The 19,559-nt window shown below is 38.6% G+C and overlaps 1 protein-coding gene across 1 annotated transcript in view; it reads left to right on the top strand.

Annotated features, from left to right (window-relative positions):
* The window catches only part of LOC140238723 (uncharacterized), an 85,035-nt gene that overhangs the window by 25,506 nt on the left and 39,970 nt on the right, over positions 1-19,559 (top strand). The window contains exons 4-6 of the mRNA XM_072318620.1: positions 9,883-10,026; positions 11,139-11,316; positions 14,257-14,399. Of these exons, the coding sequence (XP_072174721.1) occupies positions 9,883-10,026; positions 11,139-11,316; positions 14,257-14,399 (465 nt within the window). The remainder of the gene's footprint in view (positions 1-9,882; positions 10,027-11,138; positions 11,317-14,256; positions 14,400-19,559) is intronic.

The following is a 19,559-nucleotide window of genomic DNA, read 5'->3' as shown; positions in this document are numbered from 1 at the left end:
GCGACATTCTGCATTTAAGAATAATCAGCAGGCATCAATTTGCCCAGGGCGAGATGAAAGATAAACAGTGTCGGTGTGTGTGTGATGTGATTATAGTTCATGCAGGCTCTCTATAAAGGATGCCTTTGACGTAATCTTGTCCTCCGTAAAACATCATTTTCAGCGATATTTTAATTGACAATCAGCGGGTCGATATACCAGCTATTCCTATTCAAGAGAATTTCACAATGGCAGGTGTTAAAACAGAAATTTAACGATCAAAAGCTTCAATTATATACAACTGTACATGTAGTTCGGGGTGCTCTCTGGTATTTTCCCCTTTTATTGTCACCTGAAATGTCTTTTGTTGGGAGCAGATGCTGTGTATTGAATTGCTAAAGATGAAGAGGAACCGTCCAGCTGAAAATGGGAGCAATAAAAGGGTGATCAGTACAGACGCCTCTCTCTCCTTTCTCGCAAAGGCTCAAGTCCAGTTCACACATACCCAATGTTAATGATTTTATTGCAACACGACGCAAAAAACTGTTAATTATTGTGTGTGGATACAGAATAATCGTCATCTCTTGCGATACGAATATCAGTCCAGCTTGATTTTTGTTTTGTTTATGCCTCCGCCACGAAGTGGTGCCGGAGGCATTATGTTTTCGGGTTGTCCGTCCGTCCTTCTGTCCGTAATCAATTTTGTGGACAGCATAACTAATAAACCGTTTGAGGTATCTTAATAAAATTTGGCATGTATAGATGATGTATGAGTAGGTGAAGTTGTGCCTATCAACTTTTAGGTGCACATGCTCAAGGTCAAAGGTCGAAAGGTCAAGGTCAAATGCTCAAAATTTCACTATTTCCCCCATATCCGTGCAATGCCTGTTAAAGGTATTTTCTTGAAACTTAGTGTGTCTATGAACTACCAAATAAAAATTCTCCAGAGAGAGTTTTGGGTCTCGAGGTCAAAGGTCAAGGGTCAAAGGTCAAGTCAAAATGTTTAAATTTCATGTTTTTCTCCATATCTCGCAAATGGTTCAAGGTATCTTCGTGGAACTTAATGCATGTACCGACAGGCAGTGATTATCTAGGGAAGTTGGGGGTCATGGATCAAATGTCATGGGGTCAAAGGTCAAGGTCAACTCCTCAAAATGTCACTACTTCCCCCATATAACCTATGCAGTGCCTGAAGGATTTTTCTTGAAACTTATATAATGCATGTAATACCCAACATATTCTGTGGGAAGTTTCTTGCCAAAAGGTCAAAGGTCAAGTGAAAGGGCTAAATTGCACTTTTTCCTCCATATCTCGAAAGAAACTTATAATGCATGTTCTACCCACAAGTGGTAACAGTGATTCTGTTTGGAGCTTTGAGGTCAAAGGTCAGGTTTAGATAATAATATTTTACCATTTAATACTGAAATTACACTTTTTCTCCATACATGTACCTTTCAATGCATAAACTTATAAAAGGGTCAAAAGTCAAATAAAAATCCTCAATTCCCCAAATACCTGCACTCTGACATTTTAATCATTCATCCAATTGAACCTAGTTCAAGGAAAGTGAACTTTCAGCACAGTTGTGCTATTCAACCTGTCATTTTCATATTTTGCCAATTATGTGAAACTGTCATCACACATTGTCAAGACATTGTACTATAGACCTATTAGGAGAACCATGCATTATGGTGGAGGCATACCAGTCGCCGTAGCGACATTTCTAGTTGAAAACTTTTGCAATAAGTTTCTCTGTGGGCATGTCTGAACGGCACGAGGAAGAAACCTTAAAGGAAACCTCCGGATGATTTTCAGATTTTTACATTTGAACAACTATAAATTAGTTATACTGAGTACAGAGTTTCAGAATTTGTGATAATTGGGATGAAGAATAAGAATATTTTCAAAATTTAGAACAAATTGCAATGAACAAGGATAATGACATGGCAGAGTCACCATAAGAATGCATGAGTTGGGGCTCAAGGAAGCAGAACAAAAGAAGAAGGCATGCATAGATTATACACAGGTGAACTCGCAAGCAAGCGGTATTGTAATGGAATTACACTGCTACATTTCTTAAATATGTGAACCTCCTATGTCATCATCCTTGTTCAGTGTAATTTGTTTTTAAAAGGTTTTTCAAAGTATTGTTTCTCTGCTCAAGAACCACAATAAATTCCAAAAATCTATACATGGAGTTGTCGATTTATGTACTACATGATGTGAAATTATGAAAATCGTCTGGAATGTCCCTTTAACAATCTTTTTAATCCCATAGAATGTAACATGAGATCTGCATACTGTGGTGTCCAAGCTCTTTACACTTTGCTATTAATACAAAATTGTACATGCACAGTCTGGAAATTGTTAATAAAGCACCTTATTTGCAGCCAAGTGATTTTGTTAACATTTTTCTTTTACCACAATGTGAATATTAGTGGCAAATGAAATCAAGATTTGTATTGTAATTATGCAAAAGCCGGTTTAAAACTCCTTTGTGTGAACGCGGCTTCTCTTGTTCAGTTTTAAAGACTGCCCCACCTCCTTTGTGTACTTGGTAGTACTGCACGTTTGAATTTTCATTCGAACCCATTTGTTCAAGTTAATTTTGTCAGATGAGATAATTCTGCATAAAAGTGCTTTCTGATACTTAGTTTGCAGTTTCCCACTGTTACAATTTGTATCTTATCTTATGCATCAAATTAATCTGTTAAAAGTTGTGTAGACTTTTTAGCAATTCGTCTGGTGAGAATGAGAAGGGAGTTAAGTTGTCTTGAACACTGTGGGTTTAGTGGCAACTTAACACCCTCATCATTCTCAACAGACAAATTTTTGTGTAGTCACAAACTTTATAGCCAAAGTATATGAACGATGCAAAGATTTTCTTCTAGTCATTAGGTGATGTCATCATCACCATCACTTCATCTGACTAAAATGAAGATACAGTAATCATTGCAACTGATTGACAAATTGCCCTGCATGGATGTAAATAAGCACTGAATTGATCAGTGTTTTAGTAGGAGCCATGATAAAAGAAATCATGGAAGAGATAATTGTGACCGTGCACCTCAAAACGAACATAAAGTCGCACACACTGATTTTGCGTGAGGACTGAAAATAAGTGAAATAGGTCAACCCAGCCGAACTTGACTTTTTCATATTTTCTGAAAGAGTGGGTCCTCTTTTACATTATGCTAAATTTGGTATCATAAAACGGGCAGGAAAGTGTGTTTTTTTAGCAGTTTATCTCGAAGATTTTTGGTAGAACAATGTGATTAGGTATGTCTTTAGAATCCCTTTTTCATTTCTGAAAAACCTTGTCCACACTCTTCACTTTCAACTCTAATAACTTTTGAAAGGATAATGCTACTGCTTTGAAAGTTGGCATTAATTATGGACAGAATGTGTTAATGAGGCATGCTTGATTTCAGGTTAATCTGATAATCCCTTCATTGTTGTTACTCTGGTGGTTTACTTCCTGTTTTTTGTCCCATTCATCGCACAGCCAGCACGGTTTGGTAAGCGCTTGAATAGACACTGTACTTCAGAGCCTCTTTTCTCAGTTCACACTTTTCCTGAGTTTGTGCTTTCTTTCCAATATTTAGATACATTGTAGGTTAGGAGAGTCCATTTGATTTGAGTTATACATCATTTTAAAGCTTAAAGTCTGCTCTTTCAGAATATGGTCTTAACTGAAAATTCATGTCTGGCGACTTTTTGTTTGTTTTGAGGTGCAGGGTCACAATTGTTGTTTTGTGTCAGTGTCAGTGTCAGGTTAAAATACAAGATTTCTCTAAATATAACTTTCTCTTTCCCCTTTGGAGGAAGAATTACTTGCATATGATATACATATGGGAGTTTTACAGCTTTGTCTGTTCCACGTCACTTTCTTGAATATGTTGTATGGAAGCTCTTCCATACACAAAGTGTATACCGTCTCCCGCTGAGTTTGTTCTGAGCAAGTTCAGAATCGTCCCTGTCGGGAGATTTGAATGTCAAAGGTCAATATCCCCCACCAAGAGTCGGCACATCATGGTAGTGGTACATGTAGTACCCTCATCACATCGCATCGTCCACCTACCCCAACGGGAGCGCCAGGTGTTGACACTCTACATTGTATCAGTGTTAGTTCTTGAGTACAACATATACCATCATTATTTTCTCTCCATCCATCCCCCACCACCACCCCCTGTCTTTCTCTTGGTTTTTCCTCAAATTTCTATTTTGTAGGTTACTTTTTCTCCACTCCATTATTCTCAAATGTCTGTTTCATTGTGTTCTCCCATTCTCTCTCTCCCTTTTTTGTCATATCCTTTATCTCTATACTACACCCTCTCATCCCCATCCCTCTATCCTCATGCTTTACCCCCCCCCCTTCCCCCTTCTCCTCCTCCTCCTCTTGTGCTTGTTGTTGTCTTTTCCCCAGCTTTCAGTCTTATTCTCTCACTATGGCTTGCTGCCTGTTGGCGTGTCTGTCTATTTCTTGCTTTTATCCTTTTTTTTTTCTGAATCTTCCCTGTCTTTGCCACATGTACAATTGCAGCAGTGCTACAATAGTGTATCCATGCTCTGACTGAGTGAACCTAGCAAAACTCACACAGACTGTGTGTGTACATGTACATCTTCTGTCTCAAGCTTTACCTCTTTCTCTATTCAAGACCTCCATCTTCCTAGTCGGTTCTTCCTCCATCCAAATATCAAGAAGTTTTGCTGCCAGCGTGAACAGACGACAAGGGGTTATAGATTGGGTTAAGAAGAATGCAATTTGATATCATCTTTTACAATTTTGTACTCTGTGCCCATGATGCAGAAGATGTTTACTGTGTGATATAAATAGAAAAAACAACAGCAAAAGTCTTGAACCTACACCACAATTACTAGCTATATTTCCAAGCCTTGCCGTTGACCATGACCTCAATTCTGCTATCTGTGCTTCCTTTTTTTTTTACTTTGTTCCCAACCGAAGTGAACCTTTGCCAGCATGGCATGATTTTCTTGAATGAAAATGGACAGACTGTTTTAGTCTCCATTTTCAGACAGTAATAGATTAAGTATCAAAAAGGGACTCCTCTCCCATTTCAAGTTGTTGTTTTTTAAAGCATTTTAGCCCTCTGTGGACTATTTTATTGTCTCAATGTCAACATTTTACAACTCATAATCTTCAGCCATAATCCCATTTTTTGTTTACATTTCTCTCATTATCATTTACACTTATAAACAAATGTTGGAGTGACTGCCACTTTAATTTAAACTTGTTAGTGTCTGATACAGAATATGTACAATCTCTCATCTGCATGATGCTCAATAATTTGTTTTTCTTCATGAACTTAACCTGGGAAATTTGTCATTTAACTTTTGTACAAAAAGGTGTTGCTGAATCAAAATCACAACACAGTTTAATCTCTGCTCTTTAAAGCCAAAAATATTTTTTTTTTCTAGATTAAACACTATCTGTGCTGTAGAACCTAGTTCATTAATCAATTTTTCTGTTTCATTCCAGATTGACTTACTAATCTCACATTCATGAAAAATTAATATCTTCCAACTCTTCTAACAAAATAAACATATTTTATCATTACTATTTTCATGTTAAACAGGTGCTCTAAAAATTACTCTAAAAATTAAAATCTACCTATCTGAATCATTTAAATTTTCAAGCAGCCAGGTGCTCACTCCATTGATGTCTACAATGTACTTGTTTAGCATTGTACTTGTTAAAGCTTCATGTGTTGCAATTTCTTTCTCTCTCCCTCTTTTTTTTTCAAACATTATATCTATCTATAGATGCTTTTCAAGGTCAGTTGCACATTCATTTCATTGACTTCTCATTTTTCTCCCATGCACTGTCTTTTATTATCAAAGTCCTGGCATGCTTACATGCATCCTTGACAATGCTCATCCCTAACATTTCCCACCTGCACTGTGGCTATTTCAGGCTTTCTCTTCCTGTCTTTAGTACAAGTCTGTCCCCTCCCCCCACCCTTCCCCCTTTCTCTCCCTCCCCTTCTCTCCCTCCCCCATCTCTCTCTCTCTCTCTCTCTCTCTCTGTCTGTCTCTTTGTTCTGTCTCCCTGTCTTTCTGTTTCTCTGGTCAATTCTTTTTGGTACAAACATCCCTCCTGCTCTTTCTCTCTCCTTTTGTCTTGCTGTCAGTCTGTCTGTGCATACATTGTACCTTTGAATGTGTACAATCCCTGTCTGTCAGTCAGTCGGTCTATCTGTCTAGATGCACTTCTGTCTCTCTCTGTCTTTGTCTCTCCGTTAAACCAGAGTGGTGGGAGGAGATCTCTACCCACTTCCCTGCTTAGAGGGTGTGTACAGTTCTGGTCGAGGTGAGGATTTAGCTTTTAACGTTTTGCGAGATATTCAGAAACCACTCTATGAGATGTCAAAGAGCATGCAGTTCTAAGGGGTATCAAAAGTTTATTCGATGAAAATCGGTTTTGAAATGGCTGAGATATCCAAAAACAAGGTGAAACAAAGAGATCCTAATAAAGTTGTGGCATGTCGCCTTTTATTATTAGCACTTTTTTGGATATCTCAGCCATTTGAAAACCAATTTTCATCAAATAAACGTTGAATCCGTCTTAAAATTACATGCTCTTTCATATTTCACAAGAGGCTTTTCATTATCTCACTTAGGAATGTTCAAAACATGAATCCCCACTTCAACCAGTACTGTACAGTCCCTTTAAAGCCCGAGGTTATCATATGCAGATGAAAAATAAAAAAAAAACCTGCTTTTATAATGTTTCAAAATAGTTCTAAAATGTGAGTTATGGAGCAAAAATAACCAACAAGAAAATGTTACTCAATAATAACTGTTTAACAACTGATAAAATAAGTGATATTTCCTTTCTATTTGTGGCTGTATATTGCAAAACTTTCATGCAGTATGGTGTTTTGTGATAAACTAATATGCATCAAATGTGATAATCCTAACATACAATGTATTTTTAAACCACCACTCCCAGTGATATAATGACAGTGGCTTGAAACTTCCTTCGGTGCTCCAACTTTCCTTCCATTCCTTCTGCTTTCCTTAATCTGTCAGTCTGTCTGTCTGTCTGTATGTTTACATCTTTTTTCCTCTCTATCTATCTCTGTCGGTTTTAATCTACCTCAGTCTGTCTGTCTGTCTGTCTATATCTCTCCCTCCTCTCTCACCCTGTCTCCCCTATCTATTCATAATCCTTCCCTCTTTTCTTTCCTTAGGACTGTTCATCTGAGCACTCCTCTCTCTCTCTCTCTCTCTCTTTCACTCTCTCTCCATTTCTCTCCCTTTCTCTCCCTCTTTCCCCTTCAATCATTATCTGTCTTTATAATCTGTTTGTCTGCCTGTCTGTCTCTCTCACTCTCTGGGATGAATTTACAATTACTTTTAATGACATCTCAAATGGCATTGTTGAGTGAAGTAATCAAATTTTATTTTTTTTTTTTAGAAATATCACACTGCTTGTTTGGTACAGTTGTATTTTAAGTTTACCATTTTCATGTTTCAAGGAACTTATCAATCTCAATATGTGAAACATATACATATTTTTCTCGATATATTATTTGGTGATCAGTGATTTTTCAACAAATATGTCAGATGTTAAGATCAGGTTGTATTGCTGTTGACTGTAGGGCAGACCTGTGTGGGAATACTAGCCCTGATAGTATTATGATGATATTAGCTTTTTGACTTTATTCCTTTTTTACCTTTGAACAGTAGAGCTTATTTCATGACAAAAGCCTTGATAGCACTTAATTAAGAGCACTGGACATAAAATATCCATCTAGCGGAAACTACAAATTGAGTAAGTGGGTGGGCATTGACTGTTACCACGGCTACAGATTTGAGGGCCAATTTTGCATCAACTGTGAGGAAATGTTGCAGGCATCCATCAATAAAGACGGTGAGCTGCGACCACAAGGTCTGGCTGCTGGCGCAAACAGGAAGACTGGCAACGACGGCTCCCGAGAATTGCTCGGTCATTCATGTTGAATGTCATCGAGTCAAGGCAGCATTGTGAGGGACTGTGTCGCGCCTTGGGGGCAAGCTGGCGTGCGGGGTATGTCACCGTGGTGAGGCAGTACGCGAGAGCTTCGCTTTCCGTTTGCTCATCTCGGTGTTATTAATTCATTGTATTTGATTGCCGTGAGATGTGCTGCAAAGGCAGCATTTGGATTGCCCTGCTCGCTCATTCACGTTTAATGTGGAGGAGGAACGATAACATTGTGTCAGTTCGATATTGACTGTCTGGCCGTAGGGCCTGCTGGTAAGTGAGGTGTGTTTAGATGGAGTGATGAGACCTATATCTGCCTCTGATCTATTTACTGACTTACATGTATGTACTGCTTCAAGCATCAATTTGATGAAATCGGTAGGCTGTGTTGGTGCGACCAAAGCATAGGGATTTCCTAGTACTCTTCTGTTATAAGAGTCAAGAAGATTTGTCAAATGTACTCTCAATGGAGCAGCTGTCTCGGCATGATGCTTTTGTAGCTGGGGCGACTTCTGTTGGTCCATTCCTTTTCTCAATTCTAAAATACTTACAGTTGTAATGGTCATCTTTCTATAGGTTTTTATGGGAAGCAATTTTGACAGTGAGTAGAGAATGTGTACCTTGAGTGAGATCTCCTGAGTTTTTGTGTGTCTTTTGGACTGGTGTGTACATGGCACTGTGTTAATCATTTTATCACCCATTAGACTAATTACACAATGCAGCGTGTTCGTAGGTGTGTGTATGCCGCACATGGTAGAAATGACTGTTTATGGAGCATTTACTATGACAATGTCTATAGAGATGACAACAGTGCACTGAAATATTTTGTACACTATGCATGTACCATGATTTCAATACAATGATATGAAAGGCATGACAGATTTCGGAATTGTTTTTTGGTCTCAAAATTCACAGATACACTTCGAAATTTGTATGCAGTGAATACAATGTAAATTTGCTTAAACATCTTATTGAAATGTAGTGTTTTCTTAGCTGCACAAGTACAACAAATACTGCGCTTGAAAACATTTTCCGTGTAGAATATGATTTAAAACCACAGTATCTTGCCAAGATTTGTCTCTGCCATTCTGCATATTGTGACACTGAATTATCTTCCTCCAGAATGATTGTACACTAAGGGATATTTAAAAATGCTATCACATTTCTATAATTAATGGAAGGTCATGATACACATTGATATGTGTTTCCTTGTGTCATACAACATAAATGTAGATAGTAATCAACACTTTTGAGTATTTAAAGTTAATCATTCAGAAAGTTCATGCTTAAAAGATCAGTTTTAAGTTTAGATTTTGCTCCTTTTGGATACTTTATTTGATTTATAAATATCATTCAGTGGGGAGTTCTACTCTTATTTCACAATAGAATGTTGTCTTTTGACCTTTAATCTGCTGTGAATTATGATTTAAGATAATTGAAATTATATTGTCCTTTGCTTTTTGCGTCAGACTTTTACTTGTTATCCCAGTTGCTGAAATTTTTGTAAGGGGTTGTCAACCAGCACAGTCTTTTGTACCTTTGCTTTTTACTCATGTATTGCTTTCTGTGTAATTTGAATTTCAGCTGTCTCACTATATAAAAGATGTTCAAAATCAATTTCTTCATGGAAAGGGAATTTGTTTCTCCATGACATACTGTACATTATCATTCCAAATGAAAATGTTTGAAAATTAAGACAATTGAATATGATCTTGTTTGCATGAGTTATAGAAATAACAATTTTGTTTTTTATTCATAATGTTCTTCTGGTTTTTGACAGTGTCATTCATGAAATTTTAGGAGTTTTGGTACAGGTAAATGTACTCTTCAGTGGATAAAATATTCCACATATACACTGGATATTTATCTCTCTCTTCTCCCCCCCCCCCCCTTTCTGTCTCTGTCTGTCCAAACAGGAGGGCTTTACTGACCTGGCCAAAGGGACTGCAAGCGAAGCCATTGCCTACTTCCTGGTCGAGAGGACGCGACTGTCGGGAGACGTCGCGGCAGCACGGAGGAAATCTCTGACCGATGAAACAGTGAAAACCAAAAGCGAACAGGTGTGGCTTTGAACTAACAATCTCACCAACCATTGATTGAATCTTCCCACAGATGATAGGGTTAGAGGATGCAAGCCTTGGAATGGTTTCTCCACCTTGAATAGGGTTTGTTAAATGCCCGCATAGCCATCTGTTTACAATTCTATCCTTTTCGATCCCATTTTCTTTGCTCTGTATTAAACTTGCCAAGCCACCTCATTAGCATTCATTACACTTATTCTTCCACCAAACAAAGAAACAAGCGAATGCAACAGTTCCAACAAATGACTAAACAAACCAAACAAATGGAAAGACAAAAAAACCCCACAAAATCTTGACCATTATGTAAGGCAGGGTTCAACACTAACTTTTTGCTCTGGAGGCCCATTCGGGCCACTAAAATTTGTAAATTATCTAAAAATTTTGGTGGCCCAAAATACACAGCAGCATAACAATCCAAATGCAATCTTACATGTAAATGTGCAATCAAGCCACCAAAAGATAGCCTTTTTGGAAATTTGGTGGCCCAACATAAAATCTTAGTGGCCCTGGGCCACAGGCCTGACCACCACTTATGTCATTCCTTAAAGGTTATTGATATTTGACCCAGATGTAACATTGGTCCGTATACTAACTAGGCTGTTGGAACAAAAAGAATTTGAAAGATTATGTAATTACTGGTCATTGCAAGATGGTTTCTGGACACCTACATGTATCAGTGAACAAAGCAAGAGATAGCCAGCAGATGTATTGATCAGTAATTCAAGTGCAGCAAAGATCAGCGTTATTTTACATACGTACAAAGTTACCATGGTATTAACCTGTTGAGGACATGGTGAAATACCAATCGTAATTTGTTGGCATTATTCTCGTTAGCAAAACAAATTTATATTTTGTGTCAAGTTTGAATTACTACACGAAATACCACTGTTTCGCAACATATTTTTGTGATGCATTTCGTAGTGTATGTGCAGCCACATTTACGAATTGCTGCACAACATACCATTGTACTAAGTATTTCACTATGAATATTATGTACCTACATTTGTACTTACACTGTTTATACACAGCTCTTTATTTAATGATATTGCCATCATTGTCTGTCATCATTATGATCTTTGTCATCGCTGCAGGAACAAAAATCTCTGCTCTCCAAATTGGAGCTCCAGAAGGAGCGGTTGGAGCAGGAGAGCCGTCAGCAGATCCAGCGGGTCAAGGAGCTAGAGCTGGAGGCTAGGATGCTCAAGGGAAGGCTGGAGAAGGAGAAGGAGACCCACCTCAAGGAGGTGGAAAGGGTCCAGAAGAAGGCAGGTCAGTGACCCACCTCAATTGCAGCTTCCTCAGTAGGACCAGCTTTCTAGGCCCCATTTTGTAAAAGTTATTGGGTGGTGAGTTGGCTCAGTCAGTAGCATGTCTGCCTCACAATCCTATTAAGGACCTGGGCTCAAACCCGAGTCTGGACTAAGCAATGTTGTGTGTAAGCATACCGTCCCCTCGAGTAAGAGGCAAAACACTCTGTCTCTCGGATAGGACATAAAATGGAGGTCCCGTGTATGAGAGAGTCACAACTCATGCACGTAAAAGATACCGCGTCATTCATTCATCGCAAAGAGCAGGGTGTTTAACCCGGTGAAGTGGTCAAGCCTCACATCCAACTGGACCCCATGGAAGACAGCTTAGCATACATATGTAGCTGAATATGGGCTATCCAGCCATCTTCTCAGATGGAAAAATGAACAACTAACAAACTGTGATAGCAACTCTAATTGCAATTTCAAATGTCCTTGTAACAACAAAAATTCTGCTTCCTGATCAGCTGTTGCTGCAAGAACTGCTATCCTAAATTCTTTTTGGTGAAATGGGGCCCGTATGTAGTTTGGCTCTGTAATTATCAGTGTCATTCTGTGGCCAAATTTTCATTTTTTTCATGGGCCCCCAGTCATCACTGCATCATAAGGAAAAGTGACCATTCGTCACTGCTTCATTGTTGTAACAGACAGAAGGACATCTGTTCTGACAATTCATATTTGATAAAAACTTTTGCCAACATTCAAGTTGGCTTGAATGCATGGTGTTAAATCACACAAATGGAAGGGAGATTCCCTGAAATCTGACAATAAAAGAAAAGTTTTGGAGTATACTATTGTCCCAATTTCACCAAACGGTGTTAGCTGTCACAATCACACGCTTGAAATATTGAGATGTTAATGTCATTCCCCACACATGACTCCCACTGGCTTGCTTTCAAATTCTCCCCATATTTTTATTCTAAGTGAATTGGCAAAATAAGAAATAAAATCTTCACAGCTGACAATTTATGGAATGTCATGATCCAGCAATGATGATATAAAAAAAAAGAAAGCAAAGTTACAAAATTTTGGAAAGAAAAGAATAATACCAGGTAAGCATTGTATGGATATGCATTTCTAAGCGTGCGTTATTACCTCAGTACCAGAACAACAGTGTAAATACCACTGATGAGGCTACCCTGGGAAAAGAAGACTAAATAAGTGAATGAATAAATAAAACTAAATCCTATCGCAGAAAGCTGGGAAAGCCTCTACACGTACTTGAGTCAAGCTTGTAGGTCATTCCAATGAATACGTTGTCATTCACATCGGCAATGTTAATATGACACTACCTGCGTATACAATGTGAGGGTAGGGAGACTGGCCAGGTGTCTAAATTTATTTTATTTCTTTTTACTGGCTGTAGATCCCCGTTCAAGGCCCAGTGCGACCTTTGCATATAATGCCACAATACACTCATCTTTGTAGATCTCCACATAGAGGATCATTTGATTTGTATGAGAGTGACACACAAAGACAAATGCGAAAGTTGTCGCTTCTACTTCTGCTACTAGAGTATCTTCAGAATTCTTTGTTTTGTTAGTACCCTCTCCGCAAGCTTCGACCATGTAGTTCTTTTATATTTCATATGTAAACTTAAAGTTAAGCGTTCATGTTGAATTTGTTCTTTTTCCCATGTTGAACCAAATGGAATGATATCCCTGCCACTGTCTACCAGTCATCATTGGAATCATTTAAAACTTCTCTTTAAAAACTCGTATATCTGTTTAATATGTCATTTAAAAAAAAAAAAAAACGGTTTCACATACTTTTCCCTTTTTTCTCTCTCTTTTCTTTTCCTTAAAGTCCAAAAGCGCCATGAGCATCTCTTTGATGGATTCTTGCACTATAGAAGTGTACACTATGATTATTTCATTATTGAATTTAATACCTACTTCTTACACAGAGCAGCGTGGTCAGTCCTGAACATGCTCTGGAAAGTGGGCAAAAGCCAGTGACACCTTATGGTTCTTCGGGGATGACAAGTAGAAGCCATCCATAGTCACTGGCCACAAAATCGGTGTCATACAACAAATATAAAGAATTATATGGACTGCTGCAAATGATTTGTGACCAACTAGAGCATCAATTCATGGCCAGAGTTGTACAAACAATGTTCAGTCCTATAATACACTAGGTAGTCCTATTGGTCACATATGTATAGGTACAGCTGTAGTATATCTAGCAGTGTTTTTACTTTTGAGAATTTAGTCAACCAATATTCCTGAAATGGTTGCTTCCTATTAAACGTATGCTTTGAGCATCACTTCAAAGGTGGGCATTGCTAACTTTTTTTCTTGCAGAGGGGCAGTATGTCTTTCTTACTGTATAAGCTTGTATTTTCACGTAGAGATATTTTTGTGAATAAGGAGGTCACGGACATTTTCGCGAGATGTTGTTTTCGCGATTTTGACACCAACGCTATGATACATGTAAGTGCACCAATGCTTGTCAGTTCAAGATATTTTCGCCTGTTGTTAAATTCGCAATCCAACAGTGATTTGCAAAATTTGCAAGAATTAAACCCTCGTGAAAATAACAGCTCATACAGTATTCCAACAATGTGGTTCTTGATCTTGAATTCAACCACTTGCACAGGTGCCCAATTTACCCAATTTGCAACAGTTATGTTCATGATTTATATGGAATATACAGTGATTTGCGTATCAGGGCAATTACCCCCCCGTTAAGTTTTGGTTTATAGTGATACGGTCGGAGTAAAGATTAGGGTTGGGGATAGGTTAAGGGTTGAAGTTAATTTGTCTAGGGGATAATTGCCCTAACGTTAGAACCAGTGATCTGGTGCTTGCATATTCCTAAATCATAAATCTATTGCATACAATGTCGTTCAAATGAAATTTGAATTTTCCTGTGTCATCTTTTCTTTCTTTTTTTTTTTCAGATGAGAAGCTAAAGAGTACTAGTTCTGGAGACCAGGAATCAGCCCAGCTGAGGGAGGCCAAGCGTAAGCTGGACCAGGAACTGTCTACCATGAAGTACAGACTGAAGACCAGTGAGGAAGAGAAGGAAAAAGTAGACCAAAAGGTCAGTGACCCCTGATCATGTCTCATTTGTAAAAGGTCAATGACACCCCCCCCCCCCCCCTGTTAATGTATCCTCTGCAGAAAAGGGACTACCTCACATGTGTGTGGAAACAGCTGAGTGCAACATGTCTTGCATGGTTTGAGAGAGAGATATACACAAGAGAAAACAAAAACAAAACAGGAAAAAGAAGACATCCTGTAAGTTGCTCCAAATGAAATGCTACCCTTGTACAGTGTTACATCCAAGTGTTCTACATTGTAGCCATAGTTTTTTGGTTTAAATCATGGCAATGGATACAAAGGAAGCAAGGACACAGAGGCAATTTTTTTTTTTCTGACGATATGTCAAGGTTTATACCAGCAAACATATTTCCATGGAGACAATGAAAAGAACTCATTGATTGTCTGTATTTTCAAACTCTGCAATATATCAATTGGTTTAAATAAATAAATCCCACCTCTTAACAGATATTTAAACATACAAATGGCAAACATCAGTGAGGGCATTAAATAAGGATTGCCGGCAAAAATACCTTTGGAACAGTCTCACACCCCTGAGGCAATAGCAGAGGGTGTTTGGACTGTTTTGCAATTGGCCAAGCCTATCTCACTGGGTGGTAGAAGGTTTCACGGTGCGCCACATATTTTTTTCTAGAGTAAGTGTGTGGCCCTGAAAAGGGCCTACCCAATCCCTTATTGGGATTGGATAGGCCCTTTTTTCAGGGCCACACACTTACCCTAGAAAGAATACGTGGTGCACTGTGAAACCTTCTACCACCCAACGTTCTACCACCATGGAAGCCTTCAAAGATTCCTATCACACTATTCAATGCCCAAAGAATATTTGCTTTATAAAATGCTGAAGCAAGTCCTTGTCAATAAATCACCCTCATTGCAAGTGAATGAAATGATGAAATTGTGCATGGCCCCCATTGCGATGTGAAAGTGTTAAATGACTGGTCATTATACTTTACTAATGATTGGTCATATCCAAATATGTGTTGCATTAGGCAAAATAAATACCTGGTCATGTGTACGCTCTCAACCAATTATTTGATTAGGATTTCCTTCATCAGTTTATCAAGTTTAATACTCTGCGTTGCATGCTGCCACTGGCAGGGTACATTGTACAGTATACAATACAGCTATGTAAACATGATTTGGTCAGAAATAAGGCACTTGAGCTGACATCATACTGTATTTCAGTATGAATTGTTGCTTGAGTTGCAAGCCACTGCTGGTGAAGTGTGTTTGAGAATCCTATCATAAGGAAGGTCATAAGATTCCCCCAAAAATGGATCCAAGAAACTTGTTTGCAGAACAGCTCTGAATTTTGAAAGAAATTTGCATACTTTAAAGGTAGGGAATCCCATTTGCATGCCTTAAATGAAGAGTTGTATAAACACAGTGGTATGTTGAAGAGAGTATCATTTTAGAAACTCCCATAAAGTATTGAAAGTGGAAGGTAACATTTAGTACATTTTTATTGACCGTTAGATTTTGAATTGAATTTTTTTCGGGGCTCACCGTAAATTCCAGTACATTACTAGGCTACCTTTGCAGACCCATGCACTGCATGTGTGTCCATCATGTATATTTTGTGAATAAAGTTCATCAAAACTTACAAATATTTCTGTAATACATTCTTGCCACACACTCTATATGTTATTACATCAGCTCTTATACTTTTAGATTTGTGTTTATAGAAAAAAAAATACAGAAGACTGCAACAAAAAGGCTTAAGTGTGGCTGACACACAGAACTACTGAGTAGTTGAGTTTTGTGCATTATTCAAATTGTAGATAACTGTTGACTTCCAAATTTCTAAGCAGTGGCCTAAACAAGTCCACTGAGGTTCATATTTAATGTTTTGCTGCATTTTAGGAGTTCTGTAAAAGGTATCCCCTACCTTTAAGTAACCTATTTGTACTACATTAACCTGTTCCGTACGGAAACATGGTGGCCTGCGTATTAAAGTCTATGGGCATTTCAGAATTCAGTATAGAAGGGGTTAAGAAGACAATAATATTTGTTTGAATCATTCTGACTTGTATTTAACTAGCAGAATATTAAGACTGCAACCTTACAGATGAACAAAAGAATCATGACAAATTCTCATTCTCACTCTCTCTCTCAAAATCTTTGTATGGAAGTGTCAAACATTCGGATGACAGCCTCATCCAAAAGCCCTAGACTTTAAAAGACGAGCTTTCTAATGATGCAAACAACCCCATTCAGTCAATCACCTCCCCTTTGCTCATCCCACAGCGATTACACCTTCTAATTGTCAGCCAACCTTGCCCATGGGGGAAAGGGGGGGGGGGGAGGGGAGAGGGGTTAACTGAAAGGCTGCACTTTTGTATTGACCATTTCCAGTGCCCACGTCAATTCGCTGTCCCATAATAGACCTTTTATGAATGGGAGACCCCTCTCTTGTTGGGCTGTTATTGATTGGTCAGACTATGGAATGTAATAAAATCAGGCCTTTGTTGGTGTTGTTGGCGGTGGTGTGGTCCATTCTTGTTATACATGGTACGTTTGAATTGGAACAAGAGCAACAGTTTTTCTGCCAGTGTTTGGCTGATTTGCTATGTTGGAGATCGCAGTCAATGCTTCATTGAGACGAGAATAACATCTATTGACATCGCCTGGAATGTCCCAGTACTAATTGATGTTCCCCAGTGGATTGCTGAAGTCAGAATAGGGATGCTGTGAGAGCCTGCTTTACTTTAAGGAACTCAAATTTTGCCGGGGAATGTGAGCAGGCATTGCAAAATTGAGCAGTGCATCTGGAATTGATTCTCCCCATTGGAATATGCATGTCTACATACGTATGCGACAGAACCACCTGAATGGAATCTGTAGAATCAAGCATCAACTGGACTTGATAAAAACAACTACTACATCAACAGTACTGATAAGTTTTGGATATCCTCAATGGTCTGACTCAAGTATTGAGTTCACATCTGATTTCTAGAACTGGTATTTTTATATCTGGAGTGTGACAAAGTTCCCTTCGCCATCTTCCAAGGCCCAGCTGAGCGTGCAAAACAGGGAGTAAAAATCTCACCTCTAGATCACAGTTTGATGAGGCTGATCTTGTTTGGGATTGCACCTTGATTGCATGCAAGAAGGTCACTTGTACGGTGATACAACCATTTTTGTGATCTATTCCCAAGGGAGTTTCAGTCGCACAGTATTCAGAGAATTGCCACAATGGAGCCCTACAGAGGTGGTCCACAGGTAAGGTTGTTAAAAAGTGTAAGATTTTGGTGTGGTTCCTGTACAAGAGCATACAATTGTACTTCCCACATCTGATGTAATCCAGAGCCATGAACTTGGAAACCATGCCCTCGCAGAAGTAATAATCATCTAGGTCTAGAAGCATAATTGTTTTTGGGTTTTCCATCCACTCTATACCTCTGGCTTTCAGCACCAATCTTGTTATGTTTCCTCTTATCTTTTATACCCATTGCGATAGAACGAAAAAGAGAGATGCATTTTGTTGTATTAGAGAGAAAGAGAGAGAGGGAAAGAGAGAAAATGGGAATGATACAATGTACAATGTAACTCCATCACAAGTTTTTCCTCAGTTCAGTGGTGTTTGACAGTGTGACTTCTGTCTGGATATCTCTACAACACTTGCCGCTTTGAAGTCTTTGAGATTTGCTATAAATTCATATTGACATGCTTCAGTTTTTGCAAGTCCAGATCACCTTCTTCTGTTCATGTGCAATTTTGAGTCATACAGTACATGATTGAATTTGTGTTCATATGGTGTCTTGCTCAGTGCTTGTAACCACACAGACATCGACAGATGAATGTGATGGATTTTAACTCCAGATATCACTAATACTTTTAGCAATTTTGAAGTTGTGTAAAGTGTTACTGGCATTTGACTTTGAGATAATGTCTTACAGTGCAGATAGAGGTAATTAGCCCTAACAAACTCACAGTCTTGTCAATGACATTGATGTACGAGAGCTTACATAGACCTGCAAAAAAAAAAAAAAAAAATGTTTCCCCCAAACTTTGTCATTAACTGACAAAGCCAGTGGCAGGGTGCCAGTGGCATTGGTACTGAAGGATTAAACTGCTCATCCACCTCCTCTCAGGATTGTCCTTTCAATGTTAATCCATACTGCCCTTAATAAACCAACTGGAACAAAAGTGTCTTGAAGCTATAACTACCAATGAATAAAGATTACCTACTGTACATGTAATCCCTCTAGTCTCTGTTGTGTCAATGTGGCCATTCTGTCGAACCAGGGAGCACCTCCCTGGTCGAACCAAGCCATTGTTATCCCTGAATGGATATTCCAACCTACAACCAGGTCAAGTCTAGTCATAAGGGATTATGTAACAGTGCTTTAATATATTATTAAAAGAATCATGGCTATTTATAGCTGAATGCCCAAGGTGCTTTGTAGTGATACTGAGAGTTTGATGGGGGAAGGCTTTCAAATGAGTTCTGATGCTTGAATTTCAAGTACAGGGGGCCTTAATAGGGAAACCACCATGGAAATTAATTTGCCAGAGACAGGTAGTGGTGGCTGCTGTTGTTTGTCTGTTTGTTTTTTTTTTAATCAAGCAATCTTGATGTAGGATCTCATTGATCAGCAGCTATTGACAGGCTTGCAATACAAGCTACAATGTATGAATATAGTTTCTCAGTGAAGCTACGTAGTACATTAAGTACCTGTTGGTGATGATGTACATTATGTACAGTTGTCATGTACATACCCACTAATTGTCCAGACAAGACTTGTGATGTTGGACTTAAAATATTCCATTCTTATATTTCAGTCTATACCGAAACTACAATGTAGAACATAAACTATTGCACTGTTTTCAGAAAAATGTGAGCATTTATGCAGGAGAGTAGTACAAGCTGACTATAGCAGTACCATAGCAGTAGAACATCACCTATTGTAAGCTTCACTGCCAGCGGACCTGATCCACGTTAGTCTGCAATGCTCCGGTCAATCAAAAACAGCATTTAGATACATACATGTACAATGTAGTATAGATAGCAGCAGAGAGAAAAAAAGAATTATGTAATGTGTCCACTATGAGCCCCTCTATATACGCAGCCTGACATGATTCTATTGGCTTACAATGTATTCTACATACCATGTAGCAAATGCTGTCATGGCAGAAC

This window comes from Diadema setosum, chromosome 15, assembly GCF_964275005.1.
Source record: "Diadema setosum chromosome 15, eeDiaSeto1, whole genome shotgun sequence".
Classification (NCBI taxonomy): Eukaryota; Metazoa; Echinodermata; class Echinoidea; order Diadematoida; family Diadematidae; genus Diadema; species Diadema setosum.
The sequence above is the reverse complement of the archived record's forward strand: the minus strand, read 5'-3'. Positions and strand labels throughout refer to the sequence as shown.